Source organism: Monosiga brevicollis, genomic scaffold (assembly GCF_000002865.3).
Source record: "Monosiga brevicollis MX1 MONBRscaffold_28 genomic scaffold, whole genome shotgun sequence".
Lineage (NCBI taxonomy): Eukaryota > Choanoflagellata > Craspedida > Salpingoecidae > Monosiga > Monosiga brevicollis.
In genome coordinates this window covers 407,660-427,477 of record NW_001865065.1, presented here as the reverse complement: position 1 = coordinate 427,477, position 19,818 = coordinate 407,660, and the positions used below count along the sequence as shown (strand labels likewise).

At 55.1% G+C, this 19,818-nt stretch overlaps 5 protein-coding genes across 5 annotated transcripts; 3 read left to right on the top strand and 2 right to left on the bottom strand.

Annotated features, from left to right (window-relative positions):
* Positions 1-284: 284 nt before the first annotated feature.
* On the bottom strand, positions 285-3,479 carry MONBRDRAFT_38605 (uncharacterized protein; the record flags this gene model as incomplete). The annotated part of the gene is made up of 10 exons (XM_001749119.1): positions 285-901; positions 1,033-1,198; positions 1,231-1,286; positions 1,390-1,476; positions 1,668-2,273; positions 2,367-2,515; positions 2,542-2,623; positions 2,854-2,922; positions 3,160-3,305; positions 3,422-3,479. The coding sequence occupies 10 exons, from the start codon at positions 3,477-3,479 to the stop codon at positions 773-775; spliced, it is 1,548 nt and encodes a 515-aa protein (XP_001749171.1). The 3' UTR covers positions 285-772.
* Positions 3,480-4,856: 1,377 nt separating this feature from the next.
* On the bottom strand, positions 4,857-8,503 carry MONBRDRAFT_11373 (uncharacterized protein; the record flags this gene model as incomplete). Its single annotated transcript, XM_001749118.1, has 4 exons — positions 4,857-5,423; positions 5,715-6,133; positions 6,418-7,954; positions 8,501-8,503. The coding sequence occupies 4 exons, from the start codon at positions 8,501-8,503 to the stop codon at positions 4,857-4,859; spliced, it is 2,526 nt and encodes an 841-aa protein (XP_001749170.1).
* A 789-nt stretch (positions 8,504-9,292) lies between these two features.
* Positions 9,293-13,443, top strand: MONBRDRAFT_38604 (uncharacterized protein; the record flags this gene model as incomplete). Its single annotated transcript, XM_001749197.1, has 6 exons — positions 9,293-10,176; positions 10,268-10,577; positions 11,155-11,609; positions 11,710-11,960; positions 12,092-12,164; positions 12,313-13,443. The coding sequence occupies exons 1-6, from the start codon at positions 9,532-9,534 to the stop codon at positions 13,441-13,443; spliced, it is 2,865 nt and encodes a 954-aa protein (XP_001749249.1). The 5' UTR covers positions 9,293-9,531.
* A 1,275-nt stretch (positions 13,444-14,718) lies between these two features.
* Positions 14,719-16,196, top strand: MONBRDRAFT_28739 (uncharacterized protein; the record flags this gene model as incomplete). The annotated part of the gene is made up of 4 exons (XM_001749196.1): positions 14,719-14,987; positions 15,208-15,616; positions 15,705-16,019; positions 16,086-16,196. 4 exons carry the CDS (start codon positions 14,719-14,721, stop codon positions 16,194-16,196), a joined length of 1,104 nt encoding a protein of 367 aa, XP_001749248.1.
* Positions 16,197-17,580: 1,384 nt separating this feature from the next.
* On the top strand, positions 17,581-19,455 carry MONBRDRAFT_28738 (uncharacterized protein; the record flags this gene model as incomplete). The annotated part of the gene is made up of 6 exons (XM_001749195.1): positions 17,581-17,876; positions 17,994-18,274; positions 18,365-18,419; positions 18,503-18,651; positions 18,766-18,805; positions 18,939-19,455. The coding sequence occupies 6 exons, from the start codon at positions 17,581-17,583 to the stop codon at positions 19,453-19,455; spliced, it is 1,338 nt and encodes a 445-aa protein (XP_001749247.1).
* Positions 19,456-19,818: the final 363 nt, after the last annotated feature.

The following is a 19,818-nucleotide window of genomic DNA, read 5'->3' as shown; positions in this document are numbered from 1 at the left end:
CAGACAGAGAGAGAGAGAGAGAGACAGAGAGAGACAGAGACAGAGAGAGACAGAGAGAGACAGAGAGAGACAGAGAGAGACAGAGAGAGACAAAGAGACTCAGAGACAGACACGACTCAGAGAGAGAGAGGCAATGTCACTTCCGCGCGCGCGGCTTGACCAAATCCTCGAGCGCAAAGAACAAAAGAATTACCAACTGGAATGGATGATATCATTTGGTAGTGTCCTTTGTGAGTAAAGGCGATGTGCTCACTTTTTGGGCACGAGCAAGTTTTTCATTTCATTTCATTCTGTGTCAATTATTTTGAACCTCCCCTGGTTGCCATCTATCTGTGCCGCCGAATATGCATAAAGGCAATGCGCAACCAGGCCATGGCAACACCTGGCCAAAACTGGCAAGATGCTGGATCAGAAGCAAACGGGACAAGAGCAAGCCGGTGCCTTCACAAGAAGGGCCGCAGCCCCTATACAAGATTGGGCTACAGCCAGCCGCCCCGAGCGCCAGCACGAAATAGAGGCTCACACAAGAGCAAACTCACCAGGCAAATCAAGGAAAACACACATGGAAAGAATTCAAGAAGGACAGATAAACAGCAAATCAGACAAAACACAGCCCCAACGGGCCGCTCAGCAGCAAGCACCAAACCCGCTGGGATATGAAAGGTAAAAACCGCATGCCAAAGCAAACCCCTTGCCTCACCTCCCGTCTCATCGGGCTTGTCTCGTTTCAAGTCGCGCACGAATAAAGAAGACCCTTTGCAGTCTTTGGCTTTCATCTTGGGGCTTGAATGACGGCCACGATACCGCCAGAGGTGCAAAGAGAAACGTGCTCATCCTTGGCGTCCCAACCTACTTCGTAGATGCCCTCTTGTTGCTTGCGCGTGGCAACTGGTTGCCCATTCTGCATTCGGCAGCGCCATGGGCATGGTCAGAGAACAGACGAGGTGATAGCCAGAAACCAGCGAGTTGGTCAAGGACGCCTGAGAAAAGCAACCGCAATCCCAATTTGAGACATGTCAAAACACCGCCTACCTCGAGCGACCAGATGATAACACGATGATCAAAAGAGCCAGAGGCGACGTAACGGCAATCATGGCTAAAGCACACCGAGTAAACAGGACTGGTATGTCCGACTAGCGAAAAGATGCACGACCCCTTGCGGCCGTCCCACACTTTGATGGTCCGATCAAAGGAGGCTCTATGAAAATTTAAAGAGCGTGAGCGTGAGACGAGCAAAGCAGGGGAAAGGATATGGGTTTAGATATCTGGGCCACTACCAAGCGGCTCTGAACAATGCTCTAGTACGCCAGCAAAAGCTGAGTAGCAAGGCCGTGCTTACGTTGCAATACGCATGTCTGTTTCAGCCAAAGTGGCATCAGTCCGCTTGACACCAAAGGGTCTAGCCCAGGCAAGCGTGTACAACTTGTCATCGTGTCGCAAAACATGTTGGCATGCTGCTGCTTCAAGACTCCAGATCTGTGCAAAGCCACAGCCGAATCGTGCACGGATATGAGTCCGCGTATTCCATAGGGAAAACCGCAGTCGGGCAGAGCCGTAGCGAGAGACGGGAAGAGAGAGGGGGACGCAGAACCGCAGGCGTATGCACACAAGAACACTTGGGCAAACAAAGACTTTCTACCCGAGCCCTCTTCCCAATTGCGACTTACTCGAGCCGTGTTGTCGTCAGAGCACGAGGCCAAAAGTTGGCCGGCTGCATGCCAGCTGACCACGTTAACCTCGTCGGTATGGCCGGTGAAGCGATGCAAGGGTTCGTTCTCGGTCACGTGGCAGACAATGACCGACCCATCGATCGAGCAAGAGGCAAAAACTTCCTCCGACTTCCAAGCCACACCCACGCAGGGGCCGTGGTGAAAGGTGAAGACCCGGCGGGTGGTACCACTGGCCACGTCCCAGACGATGGCAGACTGATCCACGCTGCATGTGAGCAGCTGCTTGCCCGAGGGGCTCCAGCGCAGGCAGAAGAGGGGCCCGGTATGTGCGCGAAGCCTGCACTGCAGCTCGCCCTGTTTGGTCCAGATGCGCGCCGAACCATCAAAGCAGCCCGAGGCAAGAAGCTCGCCAGCAGGAGACCATTGTACGGATGTGACGTCCATCGGCACTTCTTCACCCGGTGGTGCCAGATGGCGTAGAATGAGGGGCATGCTCTTGGGTTCCTTCAGATTCCAGATGCGTACGGTGGCGTCATTGGAGCCCGACGCCAGCAAGGGTTCTGTCGGGTGCCAGACACAAGTAAATACAATTTGCTCATGGCCCTAAGCATGTGGTGGTGCATTGTGTGAGACATGGGCGTGATGCAGGAGCCGCTGAATGCCAGAGTAAACACAGGGGTTGTCGAATTGACGTACGCGAAATGTGGTAACGCTATCAGTTGGCACCTCCATGGGTTCTGCGGCCTCGTCAGCTGGTTCTGAGATCAGGTCGATAGATTGAGGAGCAAACATCATGAGTTTTTGCCGTTGAGTGTGGCGGGACCACGCGCGGATGACTGGAACCCCTTTGAGCAGTGAGGTTGAAGCGTACCAAGCTTTACATCGGCACCGGGCTTATTTTGTTCGCGTAGCCGCTCCATGAGCTGCTGGCGGCGCTGCTGGCAAACCTCGGGCTAACAGTACATACAAACCAAAGGGCAAATGATTAAGAGGATGCGCGAAGCAGCACAGCAGCAGAAGGATCGCCGATGTGTACGCATTGTGTCAAAAGAACTGAGGCACAAAAAGGTGCCCGGGAAAGCGCGGCGCCACATATGTGCACGCGTGCAGGACGACAAAGGAGGATCACACATTGATGGCGTGGCAAATGCCGTTCATGAAAAACGAGGAGGCCAAAAATTACCTGGCATGCTTCAATGAGATTGAGCGCTTCAATGGTCTCGAGGTCTTCAAGATCAGCGGGCCGACCATCCTGGAAAGGAAAGACGAGAGGGCATGGCATGCCAGGTCGCTGTGAGCACAAAAGAAGAGCTGACAAGCGATACTTGTCGGTCAGCAACATTGGGTGGGGGGAGTAAGATGCAAAACGCAGAGGACATGCATTGTCCTTTGCATAAGGAAGACGATGCACGCTGCTGTGGTTGTGTGTGTGTGTGTGTGCGTGTGTGTGCCAACACGGCATGACACGTGAGAGGGCAGAAGCATGTACCTCGGTCAGGTTCACCTCAGCCTGCACATAGTTGAGGGCTTTTTGCAGGTGAGCAATGAGGGCACCCGGGGGAAGCTTGTTGGCAGTGACAGTGCTTTTGGTAATGCCACTTTCTTGGGCAAATGTGAAAGAGCTATGCTGGAAGCCTGTGTTGAGCAGAGTCCACACGGTGCAGGGATGCAGGACCTGGTCAGAGAAGGTGGAAGCGCTCGGCGAGGGCGCGGGCGAGGGCGAGGGCGAGAGCGCGGATTGGCGACGCGACCAGATTCAATGAGGTAGCGATAGATCAAGTAGTTGATCTGGTCTGAATCGATACTCATGGCGATCCGTTATTGCATGGCACCACCAGGCGCCATGTCCCACTCGCTCCCGTCTTGAAATGCCGGTTCAGGCCGTCCCTGCCCTTGCTGGGTGCGTGTGGGAGTAGTGTGGGGAGGCCCTCGGCAAGAAGGAAAGCGGCCGCGGCTAAACGGGTGCCAATCCGTGCGTGCGCATGTGCACCAGGCGATTGAGAGAAACCGAAAAACGGAGCTCCAACAGCAGGAAGCAGCCGCTACGCTACGGTGGGCTACCATGGGCAAAGGGGCACTCACCTCAAAGTGTGGAAGGCGGAAGCGACGCGAGGCGAAATCGCAACTGATGGGTCGGGGGCGAACGGCGACCCTTCCTACCACACAATTGGTGCCGGTGAGTGCGATCTACACACGTTGAGATAGCTCAAGGATCCAACATGGCTTCACCACCACGCCAGCGGGCAGCCCAAGGCTCAAAGGCACCTGCCTCTGGGCAGTGGTGACGGTGCCCCGCTGTTGAGCCAACCGCACCGACTGACCGACTGACCTCTTGCACGGGAGAGAGAGAGAGCGACAGACAGACAGAGACACAGACACAGAGAGAGACACAGAGACAGAGGGACACAGAGACACAGAGCTGCAAAGAGAAAAACGAGACACACACACACACAAATGAAAGAGAAAAAGAGAGAGAGAGAGAGAAAAAGAGAGAGAAAAGGAGAGAGAGAGAGAGAAAAAAAAAAAACGGCGAATTGGTGTTAACAAGTCTCCTCAAGTTTTGTTGAGTCTGCCCAGTCTCTGACACTTGGTAGTCCTGATCGGGACACACGACCCTTTGCCTCGTGATGGATTTCTGAACCGTTAAAGTCAGAAAAACAGCTGAAAATCTGTTGTTTGCTGCAGCCAAAAATATGCACAACAGCTGTCTTCAACACCCCTGGCTCGCTGTGGGCCGCGTTCAATCGACAAGTCAAGAGCTGGGCGAAATTTTTTTTTCTTCACATCTCTATCATGTCATTTCTCCCAACGGGATGATTTATACTTCGAAATGATGAATTCTTCATGTCGATGCACGGAACCTCGGCACACAAACCGGGAACGTGCAAACAACAGAAAGTAAAAGCCGCCAAACAAGGGGCCACGCAACCCAGGGAGAACGTCAATGACTAAACACGACGCCCTAGGCGCAAGGCAGGACAGGAAAAAGGCCCCGACATCCAACATCTAGGTTCGCAGAAGCAGTTCGAGAAAACGAAAAACCAAGCACTTAACCACACTACAAGAGGACGCGTCGAGACGGCGAGTTACACCGCAAATCCAAGCCAACACCCAAAGGTTGCCATGGACGACGAAATCCATGAAGCGGTCCAGCACGACAAAGACAAGAAAAAATGCAGACAGCATTTAGAGCTTGTCGTAGTACTTGTCGAGAGTGAAGGGCTCGGGGCTGAGACCCTTGCGGGTACGGGAGAACTTGACAATCTCGTACTCCTTGCTGCCCTCCTGGAGAGGGTTGCCGTTCATCTTCTCCCAGTGATCGAACACGCACTGAGGGAAGGCCTGGCCACCAGTGCCGGCACGGAGAGCAGAGTCGAAACCGAACGACTCGTTGACGGGCAGGTAAGCCTTGACGTTGTACATGGGAGTGCCCGAGACGGGGTTCTCCTCGAAGACCATACCACGGCGGCGGGTCAGGACAGAGTAGACACCACCCATGGCAGTCTCAGGGCACTGAATCTCGACAAGGAAAACGGGCTCCATGAGACGAGGCTGAGCGGTCAAGCAGCAAGCGTACAGGACGCGGCGAGCGGTGGGGATGATCTGGCCACCACCACGATGGATGGCATCAGCGTGCAGGGTCACATCGTGCAGGTCGAAGCGGATGGCGCGCATGTTCTCATCGGCCAAGACACCCTCCTTGGAGGCCCAGTTGAAACCGGTGGTGACAGAGTCCTTGATCTCGTTGAGGTACTAAAAAGTACGAGAAAAAAAAAGGTGAGATGATTGACCAACGGTCACGTAAAATAAAAGCGTCAAGACAACGACAAGTTTGGGTGCCGCCATTAAGCACAACGCATCTCAAGAAAAAAATTAGAGTGATTGACAAAATTTCATCAAAGGATGTCCTCACGAAACAGGGTTTCGTCATTGATACGTTCAACATGCACTCGAATGGCGTCCACACAACAAAAGACAAAGAAAGAACACATTGGCGATCAAATAAACCAAACAGGTCAATCACAGTCGGAGCGTGGAACACACCTGAACACCCTTGGAGACATCGACGATGACGTTGGGGCCAGTGCCCTCAGGGCCAAAGCACCAGATCTTGCGAGCCTCTGTGACGTCCCACTCGAAGTTATCGGCGAGGAAGCGGCCACGGGTCTTGGGATCGTCCTTGGCGCTGACCTTGCCATCATCGATGGCCTCGGCCAGACCGTCACTCAAGGGGCGAGCCTTCATGAACAGACGGTTGTGCTTGTTGGGGGACTTGGACAGGCACATAATCTCCGACTCGTCATCGACGGTCTCACGGTAAGAGACGACGGGGTCGGACTTCTTGAGGGGAATACCAGCGTGATCCTCCTCGAGATCCTTGAGGCAAATCTCGAGATGGAGCTCACCAGCACCGGCAACGATGTGCTCGCCAGACTCCTCAATGATGCACTGGACCATGGGGTCTACGTATCAAGAGAACCGATATTTATGAGCAAAGCAATTGTGCGGACAAACAAGCGTTTGTAACCATTCGCGTGTAGGAGCAGGGACGACAGATAAGCTCGGAAGCGGGACAAAAAGCATTGTCGAGGCACAGGCAATGTGGAGCTCAGGCAGTGTGAATAACAAGCACTCAACACAATCACAAGGATTCAGAAGGTGTCCTAAGTGTTTTGTTTGCATCACCGCGCCACAAAGCAGCCCCTCGACAGAGCAAACATGAGAAACACCCAAAGAAAAAACTCACCAGACTTGGCCAGACGCTTGAGACCCTCGACGAGCTTGGGCAGATCGGAGGGGTTCTTGCACTCGACGGCAACGCGCACGACGGGGGACACGGAGAACTTCATGACCTTCATGTTGTGGGCACCATCGAAGCTGGTCAGAGTACCAGTCTTGACAAGGAACTGATCCACACCGACGAGACCGCAGATGTTACCGCAAGGAACATCCTCAATGGGCTCGATGAAGCGACCCATCATCAGGATGGTACGCTGGATGGTCTTGACAAAGAGATCATCCTTCTTGCCAACAACGAAGTTGGGGCCCATGATGCGGGCCTTCATGCCAGTGGCGACCTTGCCAGAGTAGACACGGCCGAAAGCATAGAAGCGGCCCTTGTCGGTGGTGGGGACCATCTTCGAGACGTACATCATCAGAGGAGCCTCGGGGTCGCAGTTCTTGATACCAAGAGCGGCGGCATCGTCATGAGGACCCTCGTACAGCATCTCCATACGGTAGTTCTGGGCGGTGACGGGGGAAGGCAAGTGGATGGTGATCATCTCAAGCATGGCATCACCGGCAGGCAACCAGCGGCGCATCATGGCCTTCATGAGGGGCTTGCCCTCAAGCTCCTTCTCATCGGCGGAGAGCTTGATGCCGAGCTTGGTGATGAGCTTGGCAGTGTCGTCCTTCTTGAAGTTCATGACAGAGTCGAAGACCTTGAAGATGGGGTCCAGGACAAACATGTTGAAGCCACGGACGTAAGACGAGTCATCACCGTTCTTGCGCCACTTCTTCTCCTTGGCGTTGAAGAACTGGTCGCCCCAAAGGCGCTTCATGAGCTTGTCAACCTCAATGCCAAACTTGGAGGCATACATGGTGGCGAACTGCTTCAGGGTGAAGGCCCAGCCGTGGAGACCAGAGCCGAAGCCGACGGTACCAGCGGAGACATCGACCTGGATCTGGCCCATGGGTCCCTCGTCATCACCGTAGGTGGCAATGATGACGTTGATGCTCTCGACAATGCGACGGAAGGTCTGGAAGAGATCCTCCTGCTCGAGCTGGAGCTCGAGAAGAGCACGGTCCATCTTGTTGAGGAAGAGGACGGGTTTGATGCGCTCGGCGATGGCCTGACGCAGCACGGTCTCAGTCTGGACGCAGACGCCAGAGACGGCATCGACGACGACGAGGGCACCGTCGGTCACACGGAGGGCGGCAGTCACCTCCGAGGAGAAGTCAACGTGTCCGGGCGAGTCGATCAAGTTGATAAGGAAAGCGTTGCCATCGGAGGTCTGCTTGACCCACTTCATGTCCTCCTCAGCCAGCTCGTAGTAGAGGGAGATGGCAGTGGACTTGATGGTAATGCAGCGATCCTGCTCGTCCTGACGCGTGTCAGTGAAGCGAGTCTCACCGGCCTTGGCACCGGCAATGATACCGGCCTTGGAGACGAGGGAGTCCGTCAACGTGGACTTGCCGTGGTCCACGTGCGCAATCACGGACATGTTGCGGATGTTATGCCGCTTGTCCATGATCGCGCGGATCTGGTCGACCGTAAAGTTCACCTGGGGAAAAAAAAACAAGGATAACTTCATGAGCGACTGCCGGCAAGGGGAAGCGAGGATCAAGTGTAAAGGGAGTGGGGAGTGTATGGCATGCCCTTCATGTGGTGGCATGACGATGCTGCATGTAGCAATGCTGCCATGCTTGACTAGCTCGGCCCTTTCCCACGTGGAAGTGAATCAGATAGCTTTGGCACCTCTGGAAGCGCGGGATGTGACGCTCGGATCATGTCCGGCCGCAACATCCTTGCAGCCTGGATGCCACGCCTATCTGAGCCCAGCCACCGACTTTTTTCGATCATGACGAGCTACGCGGCGCTATGGCGGAACATCCGTTCACGGCCGTGTCTCAAATTATAACCCGATCGGAGCAGGGGTACTGTCCAGACATTGACGCGGCTTGCCGGCAGTCCGCATGGTTTGCAACAGCTTTTGGCAGCCTTGATCCAGGTGAAGAAGGTCTGATGTGTGTGTGTGTTGTGTGTATGTATGTTTGACGGCAGCCCGGCCAGCCGAGCCGCCGCCGCCCCGGTGAGACAAGCAACGTACCATCTTGGCGGTTGGTATCGGTAGACCGTTCTCCCCCCAAGTAATAAAGTAAAGTAAGCCACAGCCGTCGCCCGAGTCGTCTTGAAAGAGAGAGAGAGAGCGCGCGTCTCTGTGTGTGTGTGTGTGTGTGGTGGCAGTGACTGAAACGCGCGCACACACACAAAAACACGCAAGAACACACTTGACTTGGTGTAACAGCAGCAGACGTGTTTACGTTATGCTCCTCTGTGTGTGTATGTAGTGTAGTGTGTGTAGAGGAGAGTGTGTGTGGAGCTGTCAAAAGGAATGCAGTGTGCACACGCCACGCGGTCAGACAAGGTAAAGGTAAAGCGTAAGGTCAACAGAGAATGGCTGACACTGCAAGTAGCAATGACGCTTGCTTTCCACGTGGTAATGGCTTGAAGTGACCTTGTGGCGCAGCCGCCTGGTTTAAAGTGTAACATTCATCACGCGTGCAATACCATGCTTAGCCCTGCAACGTGGTATGAGCTCATGCAAGTTGGCTCATTCTTATTCAAAACTGAAAAATCATGCTTGAACTATTCAAAAGTCCTCTGGAGCAACCTTCAAAACTCGATTGTTTTTTCATCCCAGCCCAAGTGCGACTCGAGCACACTTACCCAGACTCACCACAAACAACAGTCGTTGTCGACTCGTCTGACAAATTATGAGTCCAAATTATTCTTACATTTTGACCAACCGACGACGTATTCAGTGACACACACAGAGGCGATCAAAAAATAAAATAAAAAATAAAAAAATTTAAAAACCAGTTTTTAGCTCGATTTGGCAGCTGGACGGCTCAATGCGCTTGGAGGGCCAAGGAGGGGCACTTGGACGTGGGCATTGTCTTCCGGTGATTGCGTCTTGTCCGAGTCTCTGTGCTATTGGTGGCCTGTGACGATTTGACTCCGGTTGAACCGGATCATTGCCAGCTGAGCAAAAGGATATCTCTCAACTGGCTCACGCTGTGAGCTGAGCGGCGTGGTCTTGCAAGCTCCGGTTTCCCTTTGCTGCCTTGCTCGTGCGGCATGGGCTTGGTGGCCAGTACCGCTGCGCCCGAAGGTGCGGGCGTGCGCACCCTGGCCACGCAGGATGCCACCGGTATCTGGACCATCCTCCGCTCCGTAAGCCACGATCCTGAAGAGGACATCACGATCTTTGAGCACACCTCGACGGCTGATCCGGACCCCGTCCTGAGCTTGGTCAAAAACAGTGCAAACTGGTTGCGCAAACTGCGCCATCCCTGCCTTCTTAAATACGAGTGGGAACAAGGCACCACTGCGCAACGCCGCCTAGGCATTGTCACCGAGCCCGTCGTGCCCTGGGCTAGCCTCGACTGCCGGCTCACGCCTCACGAGGCGCTGGTGCTGTGCCACACACTTGTTCGAGCCTTGACCTTTCTGACCGAGGTAGCCTTGTTCATCACGCCCGCCGCAATGCTCGTCGCCCTCACCCGTTTGCTTCACGCTCATGATCCTGACTCGACGCGTGCTCACGTGCTTTGCACCCCCCTACCAACCCAGTGTGGCTTGTACCACAACAATATCTGTTTGCGCAGCGTTTTTGTCCACGCTTCCACGGGCCAGTTCAAGTTGGGAGGGTTTGAGTTTACTGCTGAGCAGTCCCAACCACCTCTTGAGTCGGATCTACGCGAGCTCGCTGCGCGTGCCCCGGTACGCCACCCAAACCAAGCAGCGGATCGAGCCCCAGTCTTTGGTGCCTCCACGCCACCTTTTTTTTAACCTCCTGTGTGCATGGATGTAGGCGGATTGTCAGTGCCCAGACGTTTGGGCCCTCAATGCGTTGCTGGATGTTCTGCCGCTGACCGCCCCCCTGCCCCGTGCTCTGCTCGCACTGGTGCGCCAGCTCGTACAGGCCAACACCCTCCAGGTTCGCGCTCACCTGTGTCCGCCGTACAACATCGCCAATCGTCGCGCTGTGCCACTGCGCCCCGTTGGAGAATGCAACGGAACCAGAAACCTCGCGCTTATGATGGACTTGATCCCTCTCGTTATGGGCCAATCGCACCCCATCGCCGGTTGCTTTTCTGCCGACCTGCCTGCTGCTTGCGCAGGTAGAGGCCCTTGCCGTACTGCAGGCCCCCAAATCACCGCTCCTGTTCGTACCTCGCAATTCGATGCTCAACCCCCACAGCCCCCCTTGACCTCTTCAATCATGTTTGCCCACTGTGATGGGCTAGCAGCTGACCAGCAGAGGCGTGTTTTCCGCGCGCCTTTTCCGTTTTTTCTGACCTTGCTGGCGTTCCCAACAGATCCGATCCCCTTGTACAGGCCGTCCGCTTCACCGACGACTTCACCATCCTCTCCCCTTCCGCGCGCGCAGCCCAGCTCCAGTACGCCCAAAATCCTGCCCTTCCCTCAGACCAACGCTCGAGCATCACTCGAGTAACACTCACCTCCCAACTCGACTGCTTTGTCAACTTGTCAATGCCCCAAAAGGGAATTGGCGGGCAGCTTACGCAGCCTCTCTGCCGCCGCGTTCGGCCGAGTCCTGCTGCCTCTTTGGGTTCATCGGCCCTTGATGCTCTCCTTGGACAGTGTGGCCACTCTGATTCGCCACTTTGTAGATGTGGCACGGCCCGGTTGCCCAACCACACCAACTGAGATTGAAACGTGCGTGTGTGTCCACAGCTCACCGCAGCGCTCGCGGGCATCTCGGCGGCAGTAAGCTGCATAGCCACACCTCACCTTGGTCCTGCCCACCGATGGTACTACAAACACTCAGAATCTACTCGGCACCCCTCAGTGAGGGCTTGCTGGAGAGTAATGACGTCGTGAGTCGGACCCTGCTACTTGAGGCTTACTACCTGGCCGCCCCGGCCATGAGTTTGAAGGCCTTGGAACGCTGCCTTCACCTGATTCAACAAGGTGAGGACCTGATCCCGACCATGGGCTCAGACTGTGCTCTTCTATTCCGTAGTGCGATGCCATCTCATCCCCACAAACGGACGCTTTGGCCAGGTTTTGTGGCCGACGACGACAGTGTTATGGCGTCATCGTACATGGCCATGGGCGCGGCAATCAAGAGGCTGGGCGGCGACGTGCTACACGCACACCGCATGCCCGTGGTGGCTGCGTTCAACCCGGTAAGAGGACGTGGTGTTGCGACGTGGTTGGCTTTTGCGATTTGAACGTGGTGGCATGGAGTGATGATGCTTCTCTTACTGTGCTGCCTCCTGGATGCAGCCACGACCTGCCGACGAAGATTCGGACGCGGGCCGCTTCCAAGACGGCTCGTCTGTGCGCCCACCGACCAAGGCAGTAACAGCAAGCCCTGGGCAGAGTGTCTATGCAGATGACCCGGTGCCCATGGAGGACACGCCCGCCAGTCCCGCAAGTGGTGCGGATAGCCCGACAAAGACTCGAACGATGGGCGCTATCAGCTCGGGCAGGCCGGCTAAGACAAAGGCCGAACGAGATGCTGAGCGTGAGGCCCGGTTCGTACTTGTTGGGGCCTGTGCTCGCTGATTCATCGTGTTGGAGAACATCAGGCAGTCGTTTCCATTGTACTTGATGCCTTGTTTGCCTTTGCGCCGTCACTGAAAAACACTGCGCTCGACCTTTGCAGGCGCAAGGCTCGTGAGGAACGCCGGGAAGCTGCCAAACAAAAAGGCTCCCGCTCGAAACTCGGGGCCAAAAAGGTAAGATGCGGTCATGAGGTTGTGTCTCGCCAACGCCGTCGTTGAGAATGAATCAGCATGAGGAGAAGAGTTGTCTGCGAGGTGCAGGGCTTGATTTTTTGATTTTTTTTTTTTTTTTTTTGTGATGCAATTTTTTGTTCACCCATAGGCAAGCGGGGAGGATCCCACCACAAGCCCGGTCTCTGGTCTTGAATCACAAAAGGCCCCTGTTGACAACTCTGCGACTATGGAGCCCGGCTGGGGTAGCGGCAACGAGGAAGACGTGGATGCTGACTGGGGCAACCTGAACGAGGGGGACGCCAATGACGATTGGATCAACCAGAGCGAGGACGTCGCAGGTGCAGGTGAACCCAAGACTAGCGGGTCGCCACAACTGGCTGGGGACTGGGGCGATGAAGACGCGGCCGTTGATTGGGGGCCGTTGGAGGAGGACGAGGATGTGGAGGAGAAAGAGCAGGAGAGCTCCGATGCAACTACCAAGTCCAAGGAGCAGGAGAGTGCCAACATGAAGGTCGCCGCCGTTGTGGAGACAAATGACTGGGCCAATGAAGACGACGGCTGGGGCGCCGAAGATGATGATTGGGGTGCCCTCGAAGATGAGATGTCAGCCAAGGAACATTCTTCGCCCGTGCCCCAACCCGACGTCAGCAGGCATCAAAGCACCAGTCCTGGGGAAAGGATGGATGATGATCGAGCTGGCTCAGGCCGCGAGGGTAAGGCGGGCAAAAATCAGAGCGCCATGGCCAGCCCCGTTTCTGGGGCTCGGACCAAGATTCGTGATGCCCAGTCTTCGGATCGGCAAACGGTACCGGTCCGGTCATCATCCATTACGTCAAAGATGGATGGCAACACGTCACCACCATCATCATCACCGTCATCGCCCCCGAAAAAGCAATCGGAACGGCCTATGAAGAAGGGCATGAAATTAGCGGGGCGAGCCAAACGCCAGGTGCTGCCTAGTGATGATAGCCAGAGCTCCACGCAAACCCGTGCCACAAGTTCTGAGGGGCAAGCACCCACTGTGACGCCAGCGACGAAACCACCCGCGGCAGCAGAGCCCGTGGTACCCAAGGTTGTGTCAGATGACCCATTTGCAGAGCTGGCGCCCAAGCTCGAGCCTCAGCCCACCTCTCCGGCCCCGGCGCTGAGCGCCCCTGCCACCATGCGATTTGCAGCGGCCGATCCTTCGCCTGAAGATGATGGTGGTGACGGCTGGGGGGAGGCGGACGGTGATGGCTGGGGCGACGCTGGAGATGAAGATCTGGATCTCGATCTCTAGCGAGACCCTTTCTGGTATCATGTAGCGGACGAAGGGGATATTCTTTCGATTTGAGTTTTTTTTTTACGCGAGTCCTGCCTGAGGTTTGGATGATGCGCGATTCAGTGTGCTTGTTGTGGAGGCCGCCATTGCATGTGTATCTAAATTTGACAAGAATTTAAAATAGTATTAGACGCATCACATGCTCGATTCACGGCCCGAGACGAACGAGTGCGGTAGCTCAACGAGCCTCAATGCACTCAAACCACGCAAGTGATAACTATGGGTCAGGATGAGCGCCATCTACACCACCGAGAATGATTTGTGTGTGCATCTGTGAACTTTTCGCCATGTTCCAAATCGGAGTACGCCCTATTGACCAAGCATTGGTGCGCGGGCAAGCATCTGGAGTGAGATGGACCAACAACACACGTACTCTGCTGGCTAGTAGTGTATGAGGCCTTCACCCGTTCCATTGCAATCGTTCACAGCCAGCTCAAGTACCCCTCAAACCGCTAGTCGTTCACAAACCTCGATCCTTATCAATGTGACTTGGCGCCATAGTGAAGCGCAAATTCGGAAAAAAACAGGCAAAAACCTCCCCTACACTCTGACATCTGACATCTGACATCTGACATTGACAGCCGTTGCAGCTTCGATTGCGTCATTCTGTGCAATGGTGTGCGCAGCGAGAGAGAGAATGAAAGAGAGAGGAGTGTGTGTGTGTGTGTGTGTGTGTGTGTGTTGCCGCTGCTGCCGGCAGCCACCTCAATGGCGTGCGTGTGCATGCGGTCCTGGCGGGCGTCAGATAATGGCAGCCATATTATGGCAGCGCCTGTTTCCAAGTACAACAATGCCACGCACTCCCAAACTATAAGATCAAGCCGAGCACATGGCCCCAAGTCCGAGCTGACCAATGAAGAAGAAAAGAACCCAATAAGAGCCAGTTGACCAAAACGCCTTTCAAACATTTGTTTTGGTGCTCGCTCCCACACACACACACACACACACACACACACAAAAGCTGTTGAACACTTTTTCCTTTTTTTTCTTTTTTTTTCTTCAGAGAGAGAGAGAGAGAGAGAGCGAGAGCGCCAACAACGGCAGCGTGGGGTCGGATCTTAAATCATATTGCCTGATTATCTCTGTTCCTGGAGGCGCTGTGAGGTCCTAAGAGCGTGTTTGGCTAGGGGTGTGGGAGAGCTGTGCTCGAGGCTGTGAGTGTATTTCTTGGTCCGTGTATCCTTTTTGGCCGGGCTGCTGCCAGTGGAGCCTTTTTAGCACACACCTTTGAACATGGCACACGGGACCATGGACACGGCACAGCTGGCAGCCGTGGCGCTGTCGCACACCAACCCCCACTTGGCGACGCTCAAGGAGGACAATATGTATCATATTGGCTTTTCTACCCGCGATGACCTTCGCCACCTCTTTGGTGACGTTCAAGTCGTCGTAACGGGAGGCTCGCCCACTCGCATGCAACACTTTGCCGAAATGGTGCTCCTTGAGCTGGACCTTCCCTTGCCCTTTGGTAGCCAGCTGCATGATATCTGTAGCACCGATAGGTACGGTACTACGCATCTCGTTCCCGTCTTTGCCATATTTCCTTTTTATGCTTGTGGCCATGGGACCTGCTTCCGTGTCCTTGTGGTCTTTGTGTCCTTGTGTCTTTGAGGTCTTTGTGTCTGTGGATGTGCCTTCTTCCCTGCCGATGAACCTCTATCCAACCAACGTTCTTGCAGCCTCGCCTTGACTCATCAACAACAACGCTTCTTGGTGCCACAGGTATTCCATGTACAAGGCCGGCCCTGTGCTCTGTGTGTCGCACGGCATGGGCCAGCCCTCGTGTGCCATCATGCTCAACGAATTGGTCAAGCTTCTGGCTCATGCCGGCCATGAATGCGGAAACATGACATTTATCCGTCTCGGTACGAGTGGCGGCTTGGGTGTGACCCCGGGCAGTGTCGTCCTCAGCACCCAGGTCTACGATGGCCTCCTTCGTGCCTCCCACGAGTCCTTTATTCTGGGTCAGCGCGTGGAACGTGATACCAAGCTCGACGAGGCCCTCAGTGATGCCATCGCCCAGGCCGCTCCGTCGGAAATCAACATCGTGCGTGGCGCCACCATGAGCACGAGCGACTTTTTCGAGGGTCAAGGTCGCCTCGACGGCGCCATCTGCAGCTTTGGCGAAGAGGTACTTCATTCCCCCCCTAAAAATGATTCGTCGTGTCTACACCGCTCCTCATGCTGAGTTGTGCATCAAACTCATGCTTCTTGTCCAGGACAAAATGCGCTTCCTCCAACAGGCTGCTGGCGTGGGTGTGGTCAACATCGAGATGGAGGCTTTGGTCTTTAGCAGCTTTTGCCACACGGTTGGGGTTCCAGCCGCTGTTGTTTGCGCGACCCTGGTGGTACGTAACTTTTTCAACGGTGCCCCCTCATCCCTCCTTTGCCCCCTTTTCCTCTTGTTTGTGCTCCTCTCGAATGCTCTTGTGTGTGTGTGTGTGTGTGTGTGTGTGTGTGTGTGTGTGTGTGTGTGTGTGTGTGTGTGTGTGTGTGTGTGTGTGTGTGTGTGTGTGTGTGTCTTGATGGAGGAGGTTTGCTATTGTGCACAATGCCCTGATTCGCTGGTGGCTTTTCCTGGTACCGATCGTCCATCATAGGATCGCCTGCAAGGGGACCAGCTGTCAGAGGATTCAACCATGATCAAAAGCTTTTCGCTGAATGCACAGCGTGTGCTGCTGGCCTATCTCAAGGCACGGTTTGGAAAGTAAACTTTAATTGACTTGACAACGCGTTCACGGATCGAACCAAATCAACTCGTGCACCAACGTTCCACATGCAGCAAAAGCAAGAGCGCTCGCATGGCTATGTTCAATTGGTGCACAGAAGCCTGACACACTACAGAGCAAAGTACATGCAAAGAGTCGAACCACAAGTGAGCAACAAGTCAGCCAGTGCATGCAGTCAATGTGACTGCTTGAAGCTTCTGGCTCGAAAAAGTCGGGGGAGCACGGCACGCTCAGCGTTTTAGTGCGTTTGTGACTGCGATTTTTCAAAGGCTTGGATTGCCGCCTTGTTGGCAACAGTAGAGAGGGGAGAGAGCAGTGCGTGTCAGATTGTCCAAAAGAGATTGACGAAATGACGGCGGCGACAAACAATTGGGGGAGGCAGCAAATTCACCCACCTTGGATAGAAAAGCCGATTCCAGTTCCCAGGTCATGAACTGGGGACCTCGTTTGTACCATCGTACCAGGTAGGAGCGAACGCCGTTAGGCGCACAGCGCACGGCCTCGATTCGCTCTACCACCATGAGCTGATGAGGATCAAGACCCAGTTCAGTCGGGTCCGGTGCACGGGCCTTGAGCGAAGCCTGTGCTGATGATGTCGTCTGAGAGGGATGTTGCAATTCTTCAATGCTCCGGCGGCGTGGGATTTCATGCTGTACACTTGGTCGAGCGTCATGTTGATGTCGCACCGGTGCTGAGCTCGTCCGCGCCACGGACGTTGCACCAGCACTCAGAGCCGATGAGGGGTGTTTTCGAAGGATTGAGGCTGGAGTGTTTGTTGCTGATGGGCGCACCATGGAAGGTCCAGCCGTGGGCCTCCAGTTCGCGGGGGTGGTTTGCTTGGCTCCTTCAGGCTCTTGAAGCATACGGTGGCGCAAGCGCTGGCGGGCCGTCAATGGTGCTGCGGCTACGGGTGCGAGGAGTGGATCCTCCTCAACAGGCATCTGTGGAGATGGCACAGAATTACTGGTGCCATGCCAATAGTTGAAAAAGGTGAGCTACGGCGCCAAGCCGAACATTGAGTCACATGGGCGTGCGCCCGTCGTACCTAGCGGCTCGGCTGGGGTGATCTCGATGAGATCTCTGCAAGAGGAAAGGGCATTTTGCATCGCACCAGTCAGAAGGGAGATGGTCCATGTCAAATGCTGTCGGACGCCGTAGAGCAGGCTGACCTTGCTAGCAGGTTGGCCCGTGCCCTTAGCCGGGCCAGGCTCATTGCTGCGGCGTCGCGAGGCCATGTGTAGGCTACGTCCAGGAGGCCCTCTGAACGCAGGTCTGCCAAAAGACGGCGCAGGGTTGCGCCGATGAGCAGCGTCTCCAAAGGCGCGAAACCTTCACAGGACTCAGCAGAGACACGCAGTTGACATGCATGGGTGAGCAAGTCGAGGGCCAACGACCATTTCGCAACGCCACAAGACAAATAGCTCAGAGAGTCGAGCCTGGCTGCCACAATCGACAGTCGCAGTCAATAGCCAATAGCCGCAGACAGCAGACAGCAGATAGTCGACAGCCAAGAGCGGCAGCCCGTCAGTGCATCAAGTTCATCTCTCTCTCTCTCTCTCTCTCTCTCACACACACACACACACACACAAGAAATACGAAAAAAAAAGTAACGGTACACACACACACACACACACACACACACACACACACACACACACACACGTACGTTTTTTTTGTTTTTTTTTCCCTTAAAATGCCGAGGGAGGAGATGCAATGTACGGCCGGTTGGGGGTCGACCCGACTCATCTTGGGGCTTGGGCTGATGGTATTGGCGGTCAGGGCGGCGGTGCCAGTGCCTCCAGTGGGACCGAGTGTGGTTTTTGCCAAGGGAGAGGCTGGGTACTACTGCATCAAGATTCCGGATGTGGTGCATTTCCCAAACAGCTCAACCTTGCTGGCGTTTGGAGAGGCTCGCCGAGACTCGTGCTCGGACTACACTGCCACCGAGCTGGTGATGAAGCGCTCTGAAGACCTTGGTCGCACGTGGGGCAATCTTACCGTGGTCCACGCCAATGGCGCTCATGTTGTGGGCAATGCTGCGCCAGTACTCCTGCCCTCTGGTACGCTTTTTGGTGCACCAGCTCGCTTGATCCGTGCTACTCACCCCCGAACCGCTCACCGCCCGATCGCTTCCTGGCCGGCTCCATCAGGTCGGCTGCTTTTACCACATTGCCTCGACAACAAGGTTGTCTACACCATGCACAGGTCAGGCAGTTTCCCGTTGTCTCATCTGCGGCAGTAGGTGTCTCAAAGTGGCTCATTCATTTGCTGGACTGCCGGGGTGCTAGTGACGACCAAGGTATGAGCTGGAGCACCCCCACTTTGGTCTCAAACGCAGTGCGGGACGACTGGCGCTGGATTGGTCTAGGGCCACCCGGTGGTCTCTACAATCGCGGCCGGGTTGTCATACCAGCCTATCACGACACATCACCACATGGTGCGTAGGCAGGGTATGGCCTTTTTTCCGCCCCACAGAAGACCGGTAGGTACGCCAAAGTGCTCATGGTGTCCGAGTTGCCCATTTTTTTCTTTTTTTTTTAATCTCAACTAGGTGATGATGGCCAGTTTACACACCCCCACACACTTCTCAGGTATGCGTACCGTACCGTGCCGTGTCGTGTGGTCTGCTCTGCCTCTGCGCCCTCTTGGAGCGCCAAAGCAGTCAACTCGCCCACGAAAGCGAGGCGCCACTCTTTTTGTTTCTGACTTGCCAACCCCATATAGCGATGACGAGGGTGCAACTTGGCGCATCGGAGCCACCATCAACTCTACGGAGCTCGATCCTTTCTTCTCCAACGAGAACCAGGCTGCGGTCTTGAGCAACGGCAGCCTGTTCTTTTCCGCGCGCACCTTGCTGGAAAGACGCAGCCAGTGGTTGAGTCACGATAATGGCGAATCCTTTGGGCCTGTTCAACTGGTGGAGACGCTCATCCAGCCCGTAGATGGCTGTGAGGGGTCAATTGTGACCTTGGCCTCGGGGGCACTGGTGCTGACACATCCAGCGGCATGGGACCTACGCTACAATCTGACAGCACATGTGAGCCAAGACAACGGGACCTCCTGGACCCCTAGCGTTGTGATTGACCCGCTCCCGAGCGGGTACTCGGCTTTGGTGGACCTGAGCTCACCGGAAGGAGGTCAAGCAGTTGTTGGTCTGCTCTGGGAGCACGCACCTCTGCCCAAACAACTAGTATTCGTGCCGACTGACATTCGCTTTCAGGTGATTCCGCTCTCGCTGTGAACCGGCCCCAACGAAGGAAGCACAGGGCGCGTCTTTTCAGATCCCTTGGCAACAGTGTTGCTCTTAATTGATTGTGAAGTATTCTGTGTCCTTGTTTGCCTGTTTTTCCGAGACCAGGAGCACTTGCGATGCTGATACGGGTATCCCATAGACGCACATTCAAGACACATCGCAAGCTTGCCAGCCTACCGGAGCTTTCATCAACATGCATCCACGTTATGACATCTGAAAGTCACGCGGCGCTTTCCTCTCAGGCTAGAATGCATACCCTTGACTCGAGCAACACAGACAGACAGACAGACAGACAGACAGACAGACAGACAGACACACAGACAGACACAGACACAGACACAGATACAGACA